A 23,800-nucleotide genomic window follows, 5' to 3' on the forward strand; every position below is an offset into this window, starting at 1 on the left:
CACAGAACAGATTCCAGTATCACCCAAGTCCATTATTTCCTCTGCACAGAGATCCCTACCTCAACCCCTGCCCCAGTCCAGCTGTGCTGAGCTGCTTCAGCCTGCAGACATGCACTTAGAGGAGCTGGAAGGCTCAGTGCTGACATGCTGCAATGCAGAGCAGCTCCTGCCTCTGCTGCATATCAACTTAAGTGATCAGCATACAACCGGCAGTAGAGAGCTCAGAAACATTTGTTCTACAGGCAGGGATGATGACAGTGATGTTTCAGATCTCTAACCTGGATTCTCTGCAAGTGCACTCATGGCAGCCAAGGAAATACTAATGAAAATAAACCAATAAACCTACTTCCTCACCCCAGCCTAATAAAAAACACAGCACTGAACCCTCATCATCTTTTTAAAATACTCTTTTTGAAATACAGTAGCCATGGCCATTTCTAGTCTGGTACTACAGTGATTTTAGTGAGGATTTTAATGGATGCTAAGTGACCCGTCCTTTGCAGAGCAAGCTATTTACAAGCACTTTTCTATATGCTTTTTATCACCTGTGAGACCTGACCAGCCCCAGTACTAAAGACACAAGTCTAGCCCTGACAGCATGGCACAGTGCCTGCACTACTCAGAGAGCAAATTGCCTAAGACTGCATTCACTGCAGATGGAGATGACAGACAAGTTGTATTACACAGCCAAAACAGTTATAACAACGAAGGTCATTTCTACCCTAGTCATGCCCCCTTTTTAGCTTCATTTTTGTCCAATAAACAGACACTTACCACCTCCAGTAGCCAAGCAAAAACCTCAACCTATTAAGAAATAATATTCTCTACAAAGAAAATATGAAAACATTAGATTTCATTTATATTGGAATATGTGACAAAGAAGTTAAATACATCAGATGACTCAAGTTTACATAGCAAACGTTTTTTCTTATGCTCTTCCCTGGTTTCATAAAGACATCCTGCATTCAGCAGTTTACCTGATCTTGCAGAGACATAACAGGGTTATTTTTGGTTGTATTGATATGTAGAACATGGTATTTGTTCTTCGCACAGAGATCATAGGCAATATTTGTGAAAGATGTGCTGGCAGTCTTGGGTACTCTGTTGTAAATAATCACCACGTCATCTTCCTCATCCAGTGTCACATCTTGTCGGGGACCATCGACTGTGTGACGTTGCTCTATTTCTCTGACTTCATGCCTTGCAATAGCCCTTTCTGTTAAGGAAGAAAAATATAAAATTTCAATGTAAGTCTCACCAACCTGAAGTTCAAACCTTAGAACACAATCTGGTGAAAAGCAGTAACTCCTGAGCAAGAAAAGAAACACTAGCTGTAGTATGTATTTCTGACATATCTGAACAAAACTTTATCAATAAAAATGAAGGAAAGACAGTCCAACACAGAACACGAAGCCTAGAAAACAATATGCTTAGGGAACACAGACCATACTCTGTGACTCACACTGATGTCATTTTCTTTAGACTCACCATCTCTAAAGGAAAGTCTATAATGCACAATGAAATGGTGACATCCCTGAAATATCCCACATGATTTCTGCAATACCCCTAGTTAAAAATTATAGTGGAAGAAGATTTTATTAATTTGAAGTTTGACAAGAATAGAAGCAAGAGATGCTTACAAAACAGGTAACAGACTCAGGCTTTTTTCTGTTCTAGACAAGTATGTACTTTAGTACAATTTGTAATACAGATGTCAAAACACTTTTTCTCACTCATGTGGTGATGCTGCCTTTAATAATGTATTTAAAGAAATCCGCATTTATCAATAGTGTAAGCTGAAGTTGATATCACAAGAGTAACCTGTAATTCTCTGTATTATTTTCTTTTACATGGTATAGCTCTTTATAGATGACACACTTTTAACAGCAGCAGCAGCTCTTGACCTTTACTTCCCTTGATTCTTTAGGCAGCTTCTTCTATTCTCTTTCACCAAATCTCTTTAATTATAATATAAAATCACTTCTAAAGCAGAATCATCAAGCTGTGAATAGCCTACCCTGTAATTCCACGTAAATTGTCTTAAACCACAAAATTCCATCTGTCTGAAATGCTTCAAAGCTTAAACTCACTCACTCTCTCATATGCTCATATCTCACACCCCATAACTAAGTTACATCAGTAGGAAAATGTTTGTAGGAAATGCTTATTGAGTGTATCTCAATTTTCCACATGACATCTGTTGCTCCCCACTACATCAGTCACAGTTTTTGCTCCTTCCTTTCTCATTTGCTACCTCTCCCATCAATGCTGGCAGACATCCTATTTTGGAAAGAGATGAGGCAACAGACTCAGGTTTCATCTCTCTGAAGATAGCTACAGAAGAATGGGGCTAGCAAGTCTCCCCTTCCTGCCAGTAACAGATTAGAGGAAGCATTCAGTAGGGAACACAGTTAACCATGTGGCTGCCCAAGGCTACATGGATAGTGAATACCACCTAGAGAGGCTGAAATGAAACACATTTGGTTGGTATTTTCTACACCAGAGTAGTAGATCTAAGCCAGATTTAATCATAGCTGCACAGAACCCCAGGGCTGATAACACTTACATGGAAGAGAGAAACATTTGTGAGAAAGAGACATGATTTGCAAGAGGATTTATGAGAAGCATTCTCTAATGAGGTATTTTAAACCTTGATGATTCAAGAATTAGTGTGATAAGGGCACTTTAAAGACCATGCATAAGATATAAGAGCTGCATGATTGGATGCAATTAGCAGAAAGGCTATTGCATCCAACCACCTTCAGCTTCCCATTGCAAGGGGGAAAGCAAGAACTCAGGTAAGGAGCAGAACCTTCACAAGCTTGATGTATACACAGTCCTATTATGGAAAAAAAAGGAGGCTTTAAATTTCAAGCTGAAACAAAAACTGATCTTTAAGACGAAGCACTGAAATCACCTTTTTGAAGTAATTGCAATAGTTAAAAAACAAAATCTGAAATGAAGTGAAGGATATAAACTGCTGAAGCGCAAGAGGAAGCACCTGGAAGTGTCTAACCTGGTCAGCCATTCTGAGGGCCTATTTCATTCTAGTCTACAGAATGTAGTAATACAATAATGAAAATTGCAAATTTTGTAAAAGTGCACATTTTTTCCCACTCACAAACTGTTAGCAGGAAGTCAGGAAGCTCCTCTGCTATTTACTGAAAAGTCAGTTTAACTTTTAAAATTATGCATATCATTTTTTTTTATTTATAAGGTTCGTTAATTTATTATTTGGAGATGGGAAGAGGTCCAGTAATGGTAAGATGCAACTGAGAATAGTCTTTGGGATACCCATGTAATCAGAAGCTAGAGAATTTGAGGAGGTAATGGGCATTTGATTAACTACTTCATTTGTTCTTCTATAAAATTTAAATAATCTTGGAAGTAGAAGCCCTGCAATGGCTGAAAAATGAACAATACTTCTATATGTTTAGAAATACGGTAGAAAATGCAATGCTTTAAAGACATTTGACATGTGGAAGATAGGGAGGTGTATTTACTAAATATATCATGTTTACCAAAACACCTCCTTAGATAACAGCCCTGCGAATATGACTTTGATTACAAGAACCTGTCTACATAAGGTTGGACTGGTTTCACTGAAAACAATTTTTAAAAATTCTAAAAATTTTTAGACGGGTGATTTCTTTCATCTCAGAGATTCAGTGGACAAAATATCCCGAAGTCTTATTGCTTTCACTGCATTCTATTTAAACTTTGTTATAGGAAAAATACTTATGCAAAATTATTAAGAGCCAAATGCTTAAACAGGCTTAAGATCATACACTCTAAATTTCACATTATATAACTACACCCATTTTAAAAGATATTTTAAGTAAGTGATACCCTTTGAGTACAAGACAGGTTTTCATAAAACTATAATACAGGATAATTTTAAGGCATAAAATATTCTGTTTCACACTGTTTTACTATTGCTTGTTGAATTTCCCCAATTGTAATACACAATATAATTGCTACACCCTTGGGATAAACTCTGTTCTGTCATCTGCAGCTGTCCTGCACACAAACTTTCATCAACTGCAAGGACAGTTTGCACATAGGCAGTACCAATATGATCAGTGTAATAACAGTTGCTGAACTGATTATTTACCAGCAGATGAATTACTTGCAGAAAATCCTTAGTTGGCTGAAGTAGCTGCTTTGTAAACAGTAGAACAAGTTTGTTTTCTCACCCATTTGTCTACATGTTCTTCTAAATCTGCTTTCATCCTATTTCTGTAACTCAGCCTCTTGGCATGACCTACATTTCTTGAGCCATCCTCTTGTAGCAATAAACCACAAAATATCATGGCTAGCAACAAATTGGTTTGCCAGTCAGATGCTACCAGAAAATAACACATAATGGGCAAGTTATGTCTTCTCCTTCAGCAGAAGCATTAATAGCAACATTTCATCTATATGCCATCACTTCAAGGTTACTGCCCTTTCAAGTCAAAGCAGTTTCTCAACAAGCTCAAAAGTTACTAACAAGAAATACTTGGAGAGTAATGGACAGGCCAAGGATCCCAACTAATAAAATCACCTGTGAAAATGCAGTAGACCCATACATACTTCTAAAAATATTTGAAAACCCAGCTGAACCATATTTACATAATTACAGAAACAAATCACCCAAATGAACAATATTTAAATAATTATAGAAACAAATGACTGGGATCCTAAGCAGTTATTAGTCTACATTCCTTGCACATTCAAACAGATAAATGTCTTAGATAAAACAAGCTTATTAGCATTGACTTCAAATCCAAGAATTAACTGCATAACTGCATACAAAATCTTCCCAAAGAAAATAGTGTGTCATGGATTCTAACAACTGAAAGATTAACAAAACCAAACATTTCAAATTCCTCACATTTTTTACAGAAGCATAAGAACCTCCTGGGATCTCTGAACAAAGAAATCTATCAAAATCAGAAATTCTTCTTTACCTTCTAACTTAGCACTTACCATTCTTGATGAAAGACACATTTAGAGCCTTGCTGGCTGTCAAAATCAAGTTCAAGTAACTGAAAAAAATAATTCGGAGCATACGGCTCTCCTTTCCCAAACTATGTCCTTTGTCCTCTACACCTATTTTCCTTTTGTATGTATCTACAGATATTATTTAGGCTCTCTCTTCAATCTGACTTATGTGCCTGCCATGCTTCATTGTGAAAGTGCCCACCCAGACAAGGAAAGACTCAGTCTTAAAATAAGTTTTAGCTCAGCAGCCTTCGAGTGTTGCCCAACAGAAGAAAAAGATGTGGATTCAAACTTCAGCCTCACTGGCTTGAAGGGAAGGAACTGGACAGCTGGCCTGGACAGCACCGCCCCTGAGCAAACTGTTGCTGTATATTTACATTCTGGACACCCCATTAACCAACAAACAGGCTTCCTGGAGTTGGGAGCACCAGGTAAGCCAGCTGACTTGGTGTCTCAGCTTGCTTTCCACCTTGCTCCCAGGCCAATTAGGCAAGCAGCTCTCAAGCTGTTTCCCTGCCCAAAAGCTTTGTTAAATGCATGACTGGCCTAAATACTGAACCCAAGCAGGACTGCAAACCTACTCACTATGGACTCCATTCTCCTCTGACCAAGAATGAAAACTGAACAACAGCTAAAATAGAATCATAAATCTGTAGAGAAGTTGATGTTTGGAATCATTTTCCACACCCACCATATAGACACAAAGTTTAGGTATCCCAGCAAGCACGGTTATTCCCAGAAATAATATACATACTTAAAGCAAATACTTCAATAAAACAGCATCCAATAAAACAGAAAAAAATAAAATACTTAATTCCATCAAATATGAAAATTTCAAAAGTTTGTAAATGCTTTAAAACAGAAGGTGTATACTTAAAACACATCTTCAGCTCTAACTACAGCACCACTTCCATGACTCCTGAATACTGCACATAATGCTAACTATAAAGATAGCTAAAGATCTGTGGAAGCAAAGTGTTTAGGCACCATGATGTAGTATATTTAAAAATAAGCATATGTCAAGCAGCTCCATAAGCTTTCCAGCTTCAGATTGAACTGTTTTGCTTGACCCAAGTGTTGACTTCAAGTTGATGAATTAGCATCACACCAAACACAACAGTCACCATTTATTTTTGTTGTCTCCCAGTCACTTGCAATTTCTTGTTTCCTTGGGACAAGTAAACAGCTGTAAAGTGAAGGATGTAATCACACAAGGAAAAGCTTTGTGACTTTTCAGAATGCCAAAACTGTCAGTAATCTGTTACGAAGCACTGTGACTATGATAAGAGCAAAGAAAAATAAGTTGCAAACCAGGGATTTGTTCTCTAAATAATAAACATCAGCTGAGTATATAAAAGTAGGGTTTGCTTTATTTATAGTGCCTTAATATCTTAATGCAGGTCTCCAGTGTCAGCAAGAGAAGTTAATGGAACTGTTTTCTACACACATACAGTTGTCACAAGCATTCCACTATACAAATATGCATGTCACTCCTTCAAGAAAAATCCAATTCAAATAGTGAAAAAAAGCAAGATCAATATAGAGTGTCTGACTCTATTTAGTAAGGCAGCCTGGAGACTGGTGCTTATCTATATATATTCATTATTTATATTATTACACAAGCTTTCTGCAGCCATACAATCACTTACTTTTTAAAAAGGGTATTGACTAGCAAAAAAGCAAAAAGAATCACTAACCTATCTGTTAAAATCATTGAAAGGCCTATATGTAAGGACAATGCTGTATTCTAGTAAGCACCATCAGGTTTAATAAAACTAATTGCTAAGACATACTGTTATTTGCAACATATTGCACTTATACCCCTGCTTGTCTTCACACATCTTGGCTAAACTAACCTAATCTGGAAAACAAGCTATTGCCATCTGGTCTAACAGCCAAAAAAAGGAAGACAGCAAACAGCACTGCCTTCTGATCAGAACGGCAGCTGACGTGGTTAAGGTAGAAGAGCTAAACATTTTACTAGGAATCCGAGGAAGTTGGAGTACCAAGAATAACCCTACAAAAACTCTGTGTAGCACCAACAGACAGAGCGTGATATTTGCTAAATTGACACTGGCTATGTATAGATTAAGCATTTACAGTGATAAACACGATTTCTAACCCTAATGTTGTTATTGGAGCTTGTGTAAAACAGAAGTTCTGAAAGAAGTTTTAAAAAACAGAAATGAGCCTGTGTGCTGCATGAGCCCCACGGTTGTTAAGTCATTACAGAATTAATTTTAATTACATTTTAAAAATACTGATTAGATAAGCTCTTAATTATATTGTTTGTTTTGTTTATAGAAACTATTTATCTTGGTCTTAGCTTAATTTAAGAAACGTCAGTTTAATTCTATATCCTGGCTGCTTTGTGCATAAATCAGAAGTATGTTTTATTTTCCCCTCAAAAATGTGAATTGTTAATCAAGATATTTTCTACTTCATGTAGCTAAAATATCAACATAGATTAAAAATAATGCTTTATCTATTTTTCCAGTCTAAGGTTGGCAGCCTAAAGACCTCATCTGCAAGATCGAAAAGATAAGCATGAATAAAGATAAGCTCTAACAACATACAGACCACTTAAAAATTACATTTCAGGAACATCAAAGCCATTTTAAGTAAATGAAAGTACAAAAGCCCCTCCATTTTTAATTAAATGCTAGAATTACAACAAACACGAAATTAAAACGTTATAATTATCTCTGGAAAACTCTTTTTGCTGTATCCTTCCCCTCCTCACACTTAAGTCCAAGCTATTTTCAGGCAGAACTAGGAGTAAAAATACAGGCACTATCAAGCTGGTTCCTTTATGAATAAAATAATCACCTGCTGTAAGGGGAGCCCTTCCCCTTTGACTCTCAGAGGATTGAAAGGAGCAGTGGCCCTGTGCACCCAAGGAGTCCACGGAGGGACCATTACAAACTCCTCTCAACACGAACGCCCCTGGTGTACCCTGAGGTTCAGCTGGACTGTCATGAGAGAAGCCCACATGAAATCCTCCATACCAGTTTGAAACCATGCACATAGAACACTTGTGACACAACTAGCAGCTAATGCAAATCTTCCAGAATCATCTTCTCCATGCTAAGAAACAGTGGCAATCATATTTCAAATACCTGCATATCAACATCACAACTATAAATCTCTTTGTAGCAGACATTGATTGGTAATATCACAATTATACAAGCAAGAGTTTGACCTCATTTCATGTCAGTGTGATATGGAGCTCCTTGTGCTTGGTAATAAAAACAGAAATAGTCCAGGCTAGTGATGTGTACAGTGAGGTGGTTTTATACACAAAAAACTTCCCTCTGGCAGGAGAGCCAGCTGGCTCATTGAAAGCCTCTTGGTGTTAATCCTGATTTAGATTGGATTAAGCTTTTTAATTAAAAGGAATTATTCGCCTACATGCATGAGAAATATTCTGATCTTCTCCCAGATCTTTTTTTTTGAACAAGGAGGACTATTTGATGAAATTTGTCCAGAAGAAAAGGGTAAACCATTCCTTCAACTGCATCTCAGGTAGCTGTTACAAAAAGCTCAAAACAATTCCAGCCCCCTGCTCAGTATTTTGGTCCCACATAGTGAGGGATACAGCAGATTTGTATTCATCAATCTCTACCAATGCTTCCTAACCACAATACAGCACAATTATTCATTATCAGAAGACATACCATCACTGAACTTACTAAAAGTCAGAACTGCCAAATGTTATGCTGGGTAAGGCAATGCCACTGAAATAAAAGACTAAAAGAATTCCCCCAGTAAGTCCAGAGAAAAAGAGGAATCAAGATTCTCTTTTGGTATTTCAAGTTCATTAAAATACTCATTTTATGATGGGAAAGTGTATTTAGCTTTACATACTGCTTTGTTAGCAGTCAGAATTGCACAGTATGCAGAGTTGACTGGTCTTGAGAAAAAACCAAAGCACCCCAAACCAAACACCAGGAACACCCACATATTTGGTCAGATTATCTTTTGCAGACATTAAGACTTTCAGTGGTCAGATTTTATTTTATACAAGCAAAGTAATCTGCTTCCAACAATAGTCAATAGGCCAAAATCTAGCATTAACCCATTTCTAATAAGGCTGAAACCTGCAGAGCTCTAGAAGGCAATAATCCTTTTGCTACCATTGAGAGCGGAAGTGTTTTGAACTGTCAATACCAAGGCACTGATGATGTTTTAATTTGATTTTAAAGAAATATTACACAGCACAGCTATGAATAGCAATGCTAAAACTCTATTTTAAAGAGATGGTTTGTGGAAACGTCACGGCCCGAGCTCCCAAAGATGCTGTGACTTTGAGAAGTCTGTGCCCACACCAGAGCTGCAGGTACTGGTCTGCTTTCCCCAGAGAAGCTGTACAGCTGTAACACTTCTTTTCTATGCCAGTATGAAAACTACCAAATTAATCTAAAACATTTCCTCTCTGTTCTTCACATCTCCATTCACGAACCCGAATTCTCCTGAGGTGCTTTTGGTTTAAGGCTCCAGTGACCATCAATGGTTTCTGTATCTACTATTTAAATTTCCCTTGCTGTTGCATTAAGTCTCCATCCTCAAATTCCATAAGCCTCAATTACTACTTTTGCATATATGAATAGTAAGGTTCAAAGGTTCATTTTTATGTTAACAAGCTGCAACCACGTATGGATGTATATTAATATTTGTTGGTAATTCTAATAAAGCATGTATGAAAAAACACACAAGTCTTCCCTTCTGCTACATGAAATGGAAGTTACTACTTTAGAATTTTAAATCAGAAAGCTATTTTAATCCAAGCCATTACTAGAGGCAGGGCCTACAAAAGCACTACTATAAACTTCTGTGGGAGGATATACTGATTGATACAATTTTTTATAAGAAATGCATTATTTATCTGAGATACTTCAAAGCAAAGAATACCACTGGTGAATTCTGATGACACATAACCTTCCAGATACATGTTAAATAGTGAACTCACTCTTCAGACTGAGTGAGCAGAGGGATACTTGAAAAGGACCTCTTTGTCATGATACAGACTCTCTGGCAACACTGTTAGATAAGGAATAAAATCAAATAAATTTTTAAAATAAATAAATGGAAATAAAATAAATTGAACTTTGACTCATGATACTCAGCAAATTTAATTGCAGTGGTTAAAGAGGGAACCATGTGACAACAGTACTCAGGAGACAACATATTATGGTAGGATCAATTCATACACAAGTTTGGGCAGAAAAGACAGAGGGAAAGTCAAGAGGCAATAGTCCTCCATAGTACGACGTGGTACAAAGGAAGCTCCATGATGAGCGAACACTGAAAATGTGCATACTCTCATCCTTCAACTCCTCAGGTACTGTTCTATATCTACTTCATCATTTTTATCTTCTGTTCCAATTCAGTTTATCTTTAAAAAGGCAGAAACACTATGGCTGTATGTAAGTTGTAAACACTAACCTCCCTTGTGCATATTAAAATAATTTCTGAAGTCTTATTACTTCTACATTCCTAGATTAAAGTAACTTCTCTTAGTTTCCAAACAGCCACCTCAAAATATTTTCACACCTCTTCTAACACCTAGTTCATATCAACTTATCTTCTTCTCAGGAAGGCAAGGATATCTTGGGCTGACATCAATATGCAGGGTTAAAACTGACTCAGGGTAAAAATTCTCACTACGTTTCATACATCACACTATCAATGAGAAAATGGGTCACTTTTCATCAAAGGGAAATTCTCTATCTAAATTGTTGTAGATCAGGAGTTCACATCTCTGTATACTACTAGGCTACGACCAACTGAGAACTCTTAAGCAAGATCCAGGGTGAACCACAGTACATATGTGTAGTGATTTTTTCAGCAAAACTATATCAAATTTAAAAGAGTTTATTCTGTCCAAGTGGTCTCCCCTCTGTGCTCCCAAATGTGAACATATTATCTCAATGGTAATTTGGTTAAAGTAGCACCCATTTATTTCAGAGGCCATAGAAAAAGCCCCTCTCAGTAGTCAATGCCACAAGACTGCAACTACAACAGGTAGTAGAAATTTCACTTGACTTTACACGTGGTACTTAAAAAGTATCTGGAACTTCAGTAATTTTGTATGCACCATGAACTCTTTTAACCTGTTCTCTGAGGTACAATTTCTGTAATATACTGACTTCTAAAAACTGTATTTACAATTGTACAGAGTAAGTTTTATTTCAAAATACAACATTTCCCATTGAACGAAAAAGCACAGAGCTGCCACAGCTCTGTTCTGCTTTTGCGCCTTACAGCTGCTCAGAGGGGGAAAAAGAGTCGGTTTAGGTATTGTGAGGTTTGTTTTTAAATCCTGCCTCTCAGCACCCTGGAAGCAGAGGAGTTTCTTGCCGCTCCTCCCCAGGAGGGAAGCTGACTGTGCACCAGAGCCAGCAGAATCTCCTGCCACAGCGGGGGCCGTGCCGGGGCCGCGCCGGTCCCTGACACAGGCTCAGCGGCGCGGGCCGAGCCGGGACCCAGACCGGCTGTCTCTGCACATCTGCTGCGCACACGAGCATTTGAGAACAATCCCTGCTTTCAGCCCAGATACAAACTCGCCCAGTATATTCAGCAAAAAAGCAGTTGAAGCCAATAGCTTTCATTTTCCAAAATGATAGAGACCCACTCCCTCATGGCTACAAATGTGACTGGTTCCAGCCTCTGAACTTGAGATGGAATAGCCCCAGCTCTCTGTGAAGGGTCATCCTGTGCAAAGCACACAGCCACAGGAGGCAAACCATACGAAATCAGCTTACCCATTGAAAACAGCTCTGAATTGATAACAACTGAGCTGCAAAACCCCATAGAAATTCACATTCACTCCACTAAAACAACTGCAGCAGACTGTCTTGGTGAAAGGAAATTCACCATGGACATGAAATACAGTTTTTTCAAGAAGTGAGAGCTCTTGATAATAATTACTTAGGCTATTACAAAGCTAAACCTCCCTAGGCTGAGCACCATTCTGCCTCTCAGAAGAACTTCCAGCCCAATTTGGAAATCACAGACAGCATCCTGGCTAATTTAACACACAATACAGCTGTCCTTAAATAAGTCCTAAACTGAAAAATATTAAAATGATTCGTCATGTTAACTTTATTATTCAGATTATCATTACATGTGAAAGCAGGAAACTCTCAGGCAGTACAGGCATTTTAAGGTAACTTGATTGCAAAGTTTAAAAGCAACAATAATTCACCATTTATCACAAAATAATTTGGGTTGGAAGGGGCCTTGAAAGCTCATCTAGTCCAACTCCCCTGCAATGATTTACAGTCAGTTGTGCAAAAATCAAGACCGATGTGATGAAGAGCATGAATAACACACGTAAGGTTTTTTTACTCACTGTCTTGTTTTCCACATACAGGAACATGTGGGTCCCATTACCAAGTCCTTGCTCCAGCTGAGAAGGTAGAAATCTTCACTGTAAAACATATGCTGACATGCATCTTTCAAAAGCTAGAGTTTTAACAGTTTTATTAATTAGTCTAAACTACCTGAGTTCTCAGAATTAAAATTGTATCTGTTACAATAAACGCTCCCTAATCTAGTCATCACTAGCTGAGAAACACACTGCAGAGATCAAAGAGATTTGCAACTAAAAAACATTTCAGCGATTTTCCTCTTTCTGTTGCCTACCTGAATCTAAGGATGTATTTTATTTTCTTATTTTACCATAGTAGTACAACTATGCAAACCTTTCTTTTAAAAAATACTGTCACTAGAAAGATGAGGGACTATCTTTGCTAATTAGCGGAAATTTTTGCATCAAGAAAACTGTCTTTAAAATGAGTTCTGTGTCTTCAAAATTATATGAAGTACTAATTTACAAAAATAATATGTACAACAATCACTTGAAAGCTTAGTTCCTGCTATAGGACATTTCCATTGGGCAGCAATCTGGACTGCATTATAAGACACTATTATACATGAACAGATGGAAATCATAAACTGATATTTAGCTACAGATTTCCTGTCAGAAACTTATATAAAAAGAAAAGAAGGAAATATGCTTAACATTTTCCATTAGCCAACATCAAATCACTGAAAAAACCAGAGGCATCCATGTAATGCCTATGAAACAGCAACCTATTTTAATCCATATCTTTTCATGTTCCTTACAAATCAAATAATCTTATTTATTCCTATGTTTTTATCCTTAGGCACACAATGTAGGATCAAAACCAATAAACTACCCACAAAAGAGCACACATTTCAGTTTCAGTTAAAAATTAAGACTTCTCAGATTTGAATTCTTACTTATGGCTGAAAATCAGTAGAAACCATTGAAGCGCTACAGAGCTTCACAGGTTGGTCAGAACCGATTATCGTATCACAGCCAAAAATGTATTAAACTTTCCCATTATAATCTTGGCTAGATTAGCAAACCCATTGTTTATATCATTCAGATATGAAAGAAACTCAAGTTGCAAAGATTAATGTATGTAACACCAAACTACTATGAAAATAAACTGCTCCCTTCATTTAAGGGCAAAGTAATATCAGCTGTTGCAATCAATATGACTATCTTGAAATACAGTATTGTTTTGGATTACACTTAATCAGAACCTTCTGCTTCACTGCCAGGATTTAAAAAGAAAAGTAAATATTAATGCTATTAAAACAATACAGAGATCATCAGTTGCTGAACATGCCACCCAAGAGGAATGGGGACTCTATGGGAGATAAGGTACAGCTGTCATCTGGGTCATGGGAACTGTATTTCACAACTGATAAAATTGATAACTTCAGCCACCTGTAAACTAAAAAGTGTCCAAAATATTATTTCACAAAACGTCAGAATACATTAAGTACCACATGGACATTTCCTTCGGCATGTAAGTCAATAGCAGTGTAAATTTTGAGTCTGCACATAGACTGAGTTTGCTGTTTTCTTCATGGATTTACCAATGAAAGCTTGTAATATTATTATTCTACACATTCAGCTTCTTTAATTTCATTTTCTTTCTGCACAAACACAATACAAGCAAAGGAAACAAGACTTTCTTCTGTTTCAATAGTCTTAAGATCACCGATGACCTCCAAAAGGATTTCATTGGAGGGCCTTACTATTAATTACTCCAGGCTAACAACAGTTAGGGCTTCAGGCATAACCAAGACAACATACCTAATTCCCCATTTCATGTGGTGAATTCATGAGGTCAAACTGCATTAAATGTGGGGAGGAAGGAAACTAATTGGAAAGAAAAAATAATGTGTAAGTTGACTATCAATTAGAATATGTTGTGTTATTCCACACTCCACTAAAGAGCCAGCACTGAATCCAGAATTTCTTATATGTATATAAATTCACATTCAACAGATGCACAAAGTTCAAAAAGTCTGTGTTATTATTTACTGAGAGCTGGGAATAGTCTACACAAAGTAAACCTGGCAGCTCACAGCTATCTCAAACTTACCTTTGGGAAGGGCACCAGAATTCTGCAATATTTGTCTGGACACAGATAATAAGCCTAGTCATTCATAATTAACAATGTTCTCCTTTTGTTTTACCTTATGCAGCTGAGTAAGCACTTGTCTGTTAACCCAAACTGAAGAGAAGGAGTCTGAAGGTTTACTGAATACCACCATTAAGACATAACCACAGTTCCAGCAAGTGAAGTTAAAATAAAAATAGCCACAAAAAAACCCACTAAAAAAGGTGGGAAACCATCTTAAGAAGTAGAAAAATATACCCCTGTATACTACAATGAAAGAACACCAGGCACTCTTGATGGTTAACCACATGCACTGGAGGTAAAGAAGTAGTTCTTCTTCCAACAAACAAACAAACAAAAAATGCAGCAGTTTCAAAAGCTTTTAAAAGTTCTTTTAGGTAGCTTTTAATAGACTTGAATGGGAACACTCTGAGGCCAGAAAGCAGTGAGCAGCCTGAGGATCCCATCTTCCAACCATTAGGTTATGCAATCTACTGCCTCAGCCTTTTTTCTATGGCTGCTTTATCAAAGAATAAACACAAATACTTGTTTATAAAGCCGCAGGAACTTGAGGGGAATGGACATGCAGCTTTCACTAGCAGAAGAATGATAGTCTTCATCTATCTTTTTATATGTAAGGCAGTTGAGATAATGTTAGGTCTTGTCCTAATGGATTTTGTTTTAGTATCTTCCAGCTCAGAGGTAATATAACATGACATACCAAAAGGCTTGTGAACAGGCTGAGAACACTGGGGACATCACTTCAGCTCCCCCTAAACTCCCTCCAAGCACAAACTCTGCTCTACAGAACATACCTATTATTATAAAATTACTCAAGGTATGTCTTTGTCCAATTTATTAGAGACTGAATAGGAACCAAGAATACAGAGCCGCTGGTCTACTCAGAGAAGGTTTACTAGGATGCAGCAATACATCCAAGTGAGGAACCAGAGGATCTTCCAATACACTTGGTATTTGTGCTGGCAGCCACAAATAACAGTAAACAAGTTTTTTGATTGCAGACCTGTGAACTAAAGGGGAAGAATATATCATCCAATTCCTTCTCAAAGTTCTGCCACTGGGAAAACAGAGCACTTCCTGTAGGGGGAAAAGGACCTAGCACTCAATTGTAGTACACCCTAAAACAAATCCCAAATAAAAAAAACCCCACCAAAGTAACTCCCTCTCACCAACACCAAAAACTGCTGATCAGTACATGATTATGCCAAGTACTTTGTAATGAAGTTCACAGTTGTAGTTTCCAGCTATGACAGCCCTACTTGCATTCTGTTCACAGCTATCAGTGTCTTCTCAAACACACCTTGTCACCTCTCACTGGTGTCATTTTAAGCACCAAGCCTGCAGCTGTTCAATTTCCAGTGTCAAATCTCCCCAGTACTTCCTAAACCCTCTGAAGCTCCTACTCCTCTGTCTTAAACACACCCAAATGTTAAGATGCCCACATACAAGCTGCTGTTGCCTAGTTTCCATTAACAGCTACAAATAAAGTAACAGGAATAAAGCAAAACACTTAGGAATAGAAACACTATTAAGAAAATCCATTTATCAATTCATGCAGAAACAGTCTCCAGATTAAGCCAATAGCAGTTGAAAGACAGCTCCCCCAGGTCAATCACACCTATAGAAAATTAACAAAAAATATTTTTTTTATTTCAGTTAAAAGTTTTTTTCTAATTTGCATTTCACAAATTCTATCCCTTAGCCAAAATTTGCTACCTCAACTTTGTTAAAGTTTATTCTGCTTTAAAACCCAGCAGGAAAATTAAACCCCTTCAAGCCATCCCCTAGCCCCTGCCTCCTTCTGATAGTGGAGGAAACACTGGGAGAGATTATAAGATGCAATCACAATTTACTGAAAAATCACAATAACCACAACAATATTAATAAAAGTGTACGAAAGAGTGTTTTACCCCAAAAGGGGATTCACCACAAAGCAACCAAAAACGCTTCCTGAAGACAGCACCCAGTGTGGTTTCCCAAAGGCAAGATGGTGACTGGCCCTGTGGTACATGGGAAAACAAAGGCTTAGCTTCCCCCAGCCCCAAACAGGGACAAGGCAGAACCTGGTGGGACCTGACAGGGCTCTGAACAAGTCAGCTGAGGCAGGGGAAACAGGGACAAGGCAGAACCTGGTGGGACCTGACAGGGCTCTGAACAAGTCAGCTGAGCCTCTCCCAGCCTGACTTTGTGGAGCAGGACTGGAACATCTGGTGCTCCGGCTGCGGCTCCAGCAGCTGCAGCTCAGGTGTCACACGGCTCCACTGGGCTCCATGCCAGCCTCTCTCTTCCCTTGCTGGGAGCCACATCTTGGGCTCACCACCACTGCCTTTCAGCACCAAACCACAAACCTGCAGCTCCCAGGAGCAGGAGGCACCAGTTGTGGAGAGGGGCTTGGTCCAGCAGGCTGACCCAATGCCGGCACAGCCCTGCCTCGAGCCCGACCTTTCCGCTTCCAGCTGCTCCCTGCAGACACCACGGCCACAGTGGTACCGAATTGAACAGCACTAGGAACTCCAGCCCTCTTCTCTAGAGCCACAACAATGTTTCACAAGGTATTTACCTCTGGTAATCCATATAAACTTCCTGAAAAAAACTTCACTTCCACCCTCAAGAAGCTGCAAACACTAGACAAACAAAAATCACTTGGAAGTATTTCTTCTTAAGCTCTCTTATATATGTCAAAGTCTAGATAATCACTATGCTGTGGCAAATGAAACTATTTGGGTTTGTTTCAGTTCTGTTTGTTTTTTGCTCCATGGTGTATTTTTTGAGATTTATCTCTCAATCCAAGTTAGTCATATGCATTTTTATACCTATATTTTGCTACAGAAAAAAAGAAAATGAAAAACTCTTTTACAGAATAAAACACTGATATAGCAACATGCAGATGACTAATATACAGACTAGGTGCTTGAAACAGCTTCTACTTCAATCATCATTTCCCTATTCAACTATTCTGTAAAATGAAACCAAGCCTTGACTGACAAAAAATACAAAAATGTCAAATTAAAATATTTGTTCAAGTTCCAGACATGTAATAATCTGCTGCTCGTAGTGGTGGTCTATAATTATGCAACAGAGATATAGCATACTTATGCAAATGAAACTTACACTAAGGGATCAATTTCTCCATCCTTGAAGTGCAGAGACCCAGGAGAATATCTTATAGCACCAAAATCAGAACTTGGAGTGGAAAAAATTGGTCAGTAAAAAAATTAAATATGCTCATGTATATTTGAAAGAACATATTCAAGACACTAGAATTCTGATTTCAAAGTGAAAATAATCACTTTTCTGTCTCTCACAAGGACAGCCCACTGTCAATATGTATTTTGGAACAACTGTTATAAATCAGCTTGCAATGCTCTTCCCAGCACTGAATGAATGCAAAGGTTCCCAATAGTGAATTCATGTCCTTTCAGAAAGAATCTGGACAATTCAAACATTGCTGTTCCTTCTCAAAACAAAGCACACCATCACATTCTCATTCTATAACTTCAGCTAATACGTACACTTCGTACAAATGTAAAACTCTCTGTAAAATCAAACCCAGTAATAATCTTTATGAAGGTGGTCATTCAACTTGTGCTTTACCACCTGAATGCTTCCTTCAACGTATTTATGGTAGAGGTGATAACAGATGTCTCCTGCTTTTGTTTAGCTTTCCTAAAATTCCAGATGCCAGTGTAATATGTGTCAACTCCTTTGGCCTCTCAATTACTGTACAGAAGAGCTCAGATAGGCACACAGCAGAGCCTGAGAAGTACCATCTTAACAGGAATGAGGAATGGGCCATGTGTCTGCTCCTCCTGAGCCCTAGCTCCCATCTTAGCCTCCTGTCACAAACCCATCCCCAACAGCGGCTTAAGCCAGTATGGTAAACCACAAACAGGTGACAGAGTTTTCAATGGAGACATAGCAAAGAACTGAAGGAAACCAAGGACTGATGCACATTTTCAAGGCCATATTGAAATATAGCAAATTTCACCTCCTGGGGACAAAGACTGTTTCTCAGTTTGATCCTCTTACGATTTTTGCTTCATCTGGAAAGAAGTGCTACAGATTCTGGGAGAAAATCATTTTGTCTAAATTCTCTGATGCTATGGAAATGTCATAGTCATCAAGAAGAAAAGGCTGGGATGGTACAAGTCAGACCACTATTTGTTTTGCATAAAGGCAGTTGAAAGAAAAATTTTCTCAGTAAATTCATGTGCATTAATCAAACAAGTCACAGGAATAAAGTCACTATATATAGATGAATATTACAAAGAGGAAAGCAAGTTATCATTGTTTTGCTATTACTGGTATCAATTCCTTTTTTCCCCTGCTGTTGTCCTACAGGCTGTACACACAGACATACTATTTATCCAAAAGAAAATGAATTTTGCAAGGTTACTGCAGAATAAAGGGTGCAATCCAATGGTCTGTGTTTTAACACTAATAACAGATGGCTTATCTCAGAAAACTGGTTTCTACCTGTGTGAACCAAGTTCAGGGACAGAATTGCTTCACAGAGTCTGCATATGAATTTTATGACAATTGAACTGGGAGAGAGTTAACTGAGTACTGCATTAGCTGAGCCCCACAGGAATGGCTCTGCAATTTCCCAGCAGGCGCAGCAGTACCGCTATGGGCACGGTCAGTGCAAAGGCATGAACGACACTGGCACAGAAGCACCAAAGTGATCCTGTGGGGGCTTTGTTCAGTCTTACCTCATTTTCCTGTAGTCTCATCTTTCTCACTTTTCCATTCTACTTCCCTGTGCTCTGCCACATCATCCTATGGCCAAAACATTCCATGGGAGCCAATACACATTTCTCTTACCACAAGATCTCCTCCTGATTCCAGAAAGGTGAATGCTAACTTTTGGGCAGTCCATTAATAAAACCAATAAATACACAACACTCTTGGAATACAAAGAGGAAAAACCCAACCAAAACACAAAAAAACAAACCCACCATAAAAAAAAAAAAAAACATGAAAATTACATAGCCAATACAGGTTGCCCATGACTGACATTTTCTTTTTAATTCAGAGTGTCACAGATTATTTTCTTATGCCCCCTTCCATAATTTTTAATACAAAATACCATTACAAGGAACAGAAGCAGCAAACAAATGAGGTCTGGCATCACCTTGTCTAAAAAATAACTATTTCTACCTCTATATATATTTCTCTGTTTCTCTTCAGCTTTAAGCTGACTAGGTTTCTAGTCAAAGTTTTAACAACAGAGAGAGGAAACAAAACAAACATAAAACCCCTGCTTCCTTTAGGATGCAAGTCAAAAAACTTCAATGATCTTTATAAGCACCTGTTACTTTTTGGTTCCAAAGAAAAAGTGGTACCAAACCAGCAGAATAGAATTATGACTCCATGAACAGCTAAAAATGGAAAGTGATCCTCTAAATTAAAAAGTTGAGGAAGATTAGGGAAAGTTCAGATAAGATTTATGTCTAGAGAGCTAGCAATAGGAATGAGTTATAAAATATCAATCTATAAAACATTGTAAAAGAACATTTAATATAGAACTTGTAGTAGGGATAGTTAAGATCAGTTTTCACTATGACAGCAGCTTGTAGTTTAAACTAGTCGTTAAATTTGTGTTAGACGTGCACACAGTAAAAATTAAATTTAAGACCTGCCCTTTTCCAAATGTTAAGAAGAAGTACTTGATTAACATTATGTAAATGTATTCCTATTTTGATCATGACCAAGCAGAAAATGTTCATTAAGATGCAAACACAATATGCTGAGAAACTGTCAGTCCACCTCTTTTGCAAATTATTCATTAGGAGTCAGGCACTACATTAACACAAATTTCTATGACAATAAATACACATAGACCTGAAGCTTAATGCAGGATGAAATTATGGGAACACTCACATTGAGTGCTTTTAAATGCTTTAATACACTGCTACGTAAAGTTTCATGACTAGTGATGGCCTGATTTATATTTTGTGAAACAGCATACTTGATAAGACAGAACTTTTTGGCTGTTCCCCACTACCACTATTAACTTAGTCAAAAGTTTGTAAAGCATTCTGATAAAAACTCCTGCATATTTACATTTTTACACAATAAACAGTAAAACTACTACTGCTAGAGTTTAGTCCAATGTTTACTCTGCACTGGAAACAGAAATCAAAATTAGTGAATATGCCTATAAAGATTAAATAGACAATGTGCTTTTTCATAGCTTTAAATTAACATTACAAGAAGAGAATGCCAGTTGCAGAACAGGTATTTCAAAGTAACAGAAAAATAAGTACAGGTTCTTGTTTGAAGTTGGTTCTTGTAAAAATCTTCATAGATGTGATCAGAGGAGCCATTTACCACATCAAAGGAATCTACACAAATACTTTTTAAAGCAGCTCCATGAGGATGGCACTAAGTTTTCATGTTTGGCCAACATAAAGCAGTGGTTCCTTCCCTGCTCCTTCCTCCAGCTACCCTCCCAGACTCCACAACTGGGGGAATAATCAGAGGGAATGTACTTGGTTAGAACTTTACTCTCTGCAAAACAAATCTGAGTTTCTGATAGCTCAAAAGGCTTGATGAGCCTTTCACCATCTTCATAGCCTTCCTCTGGCCTCTTTCTAACAAGATCTTTCTTATATTGTGGCACCCAACTGTGTTACTAAAAACATCTTTCCAAGTCTACAGTGATTCTTTTTTCCCCTTTTGGAGTACCACAAAGGGCTGGAATGTTGCAAGAGAGCTATTTTAAATGCCCTGGAATCTGGTCCTGTTTCTTCTCTTTCACTTCTGTGAATTACACCACACTTTACTTACCAAACTGAGAAATTAGTGCAACTATTTACTAAATGAATATTGTTCTCAAAGCCCGAACTCCTAGCAAGGAGAGTGTTTGTACTATTGAACAGAGACTTTTTCATAGAACTAGTGAGAAAGGGTAACATTGCTGATACCAAGAAAGTGTCATTGCATTTACCTATATCTTTTGGATATAGTATGGTAAATGCTAAGCTGGAGCACTCCTAAAAGGAAGTATGAAAGATTTTTAAAAGTAAAGAAAAAGAAGGAAATATTCCTGGAAAATCTCTAACTAGTATACACTGGTCCTTAATGTAATAATTGTAATGTGACCACCTAGATTGTTTTAGTCCATGATGGTGCTTTCTTGTATCTTTGAAATTTCTGGAATGACCACAATGACCACATCTACCATGAGACCTGCATGCCTCCAGAATTTATGGATTTAAACTCCAAAACTCTCTTGAGACAGGAAAACTGATTTTTCCATTTTATAAACAAGGAAGTCATTTGCCCATGCATGCACACACACAGCCCCCAGCCAGAATTTAAAGCCAGACTGCATAAATGCTTGGCTCAGACCTCAATCACAGTATCAGTATCACAGTTCTCTGTAGCCCTGACTGACACAAAAGAGCAGCTGATATTTCCAGAAGGGTGTCCTGAAATCTTATCCAAGTTTGTTTCTCAGAAGAAAGACTTCAGCTGCACACCAGAACATACACACTTTATTTTCTACTTCTTCACCAGAATGTTTTGTCAAATGGCTAGATAGGATTTATTTTGCTGCAGCATCACCTTATGCCCTACTCTGATACTAATGCAGTTGTCTAATATGCCTTAAATTACCTGTTTGGGCATCTGACACTGAGGTAGCTGTACTAAAAGCTGTGTTAAGTTTGAATCTTGCATACAGCAGAGGTCAAGATAGCAATGAATTATCTACTCTGGGTAGATAATTCAATTACATTATTGCATTAAGTACAATACCTTATCAAAATCTGTTTAGTCACCAGTGTCCTTTGAGAATGACAATAGACATACAACTATCAAGAAAATAAAAATCAGCAGTTAGAAGTTTACCTTTCCCTACTCATTTCTCTGGTGTGTATCAAATTACACAAAATTATACAGTTGGGGGTAAAAAACCAGGTGAACAAGTATCCACTCCCTGCAGTATCAGCTCTGACAAGAAATGGCACTTTCCAAACTAATTACAGTTTAAGAGAATTATGTTTAGTTAAACTTAACTGCTGTAATTCGGCCCCTTGAGAAAAAGAGGACAGCTGGTTTTCAGAGTATATTAGCATGGGACCAAGCTGCCAGTACCTGTATAGAGATACAGAAAGACTGCTGCATATCTGTTCATGAAGAGTACTCCACTAAGCACAAGCTTCATTCAACAAAACTTTAAATTGCAATTATCACACTTACCTTACCTAGACATCTTGTAGTTTGCCCTGAGAGTAAGGCCCAAGATATCAGAGATGCCGTCCTACATTGCAATTAGACATTATCCATTTATCTCAATCATGTGAGAATTCATCCCTGTATTTTAATTCCACCATCATGGTTTCCATGTGGAAAAATGGAGTAGCAGACTACCTCAAATACACAGTTGTGACTGTACACATACCAAATTCATGTAATTGGATGTATTTTTCTGAGGGCCCCTTGAGACACGCAAGCTCTGCAAGGTCTGGCACCATGTGATGTTTATTGCTCTTCATCAGTTGTGATTTAATAAAGTAGCTGAAAGAAGCTCTGGCAGATCTATTCAAGATATGTGCTTCTCCTCCCCTCCAATACTAATTGAAGTACTAATTATGTAATGACTTTTGTAGGTGTTTCAAATTAGGAAGTATAAGACTGTAAGAGATGAACATTCTCCTTAACAGTAAATTTATTTTTCTTTTTAAAAGAAGAAGCTATATTTCCCTGAAAGAAGTCCTTCTCTGCTGAAAGTCATGCCAAAATTCCAAAGGAAAATGTCAGCAGCGTTAGCCTCAAAAACAGATGCAGTGCTAAGTAAGAACCTGGCTATATTCCTCAGCCTGTTTATGGACAGCAACTAGTTTTGAAGAGGTAGGTTTGCTGGCCTTTATAAGCATCCATTTTATTAGACTTAAGCTCATTATTGCTTGGGTTTTCCACTTTGATACTTGATGTTAAAACTGACCTTAAAAACACTGCAGTCACTTCTTTGTGCTTTTGGAGATAAAAACAATTTTTTGCATCTTGCAGTTTCTATGCCTGATAATATAATCTCTTCTTCTATCATTTATACATTGTGATTTTTCTTCTTGTGGCATTGAATAAAATCCTATTCTACACATTAGATACATTTAAAAAAAATACACCCACACATCATTGTACATTCCCCCTTCACAGAATTAAGAACTGAATTAAGAGCTCTAATAAAAATTTTAAAATATATTGAATACTGACCACACTTTATCATCAATCAGTAGGTTTCTACTGCTGACTGAGGAGATTGATAAGAAACCATCTGATTGATAAGAAACCATCAATCTGTAATCTCATCTATCCAATGAATTATACAATACTAACTA

The 23,800-nt window shown here is 37.7% G+C and overlaps 1 protein-coding gene across 1 annotated transcript in view; it reads right to left on the reverse strand.

Annotated features, from left to right (window-relative positions):
• HS2ST1 (heparan sulfate 2-O-sulfotransferase 1) overlaps positions 1–23,800 on the reverse strand; it is a 79,130-nt gene that overhangs the window by 20,204 nt on the left and 35,126 nt on the right. The window contains exon 2 of the mRNA XM_054638164.2: positions 978–1,216. Coding sequence (XP_054494139.1) covers positions 978–1,216 — 239 coding nt within the window. The remainder of the gene's footprint in view (positions 1–977; positions 1,217–23,800) is intronic.

The sequence above is a fragment of the Agelaius phoeniceus genome, chromosome 8, assembly GCF_051311805.1.
Source record: "Agelaius phoeniceus isolate bAgePho1 chromosome 8, bAgePho1.hap1, whole genome shotgun sequence".
Lineage (NCBI taxonomy): Eukaryota > Metazoa > Chordata > Aves > Passeriformes > Icteridae > Agelaius > Agelaius phoeniceus.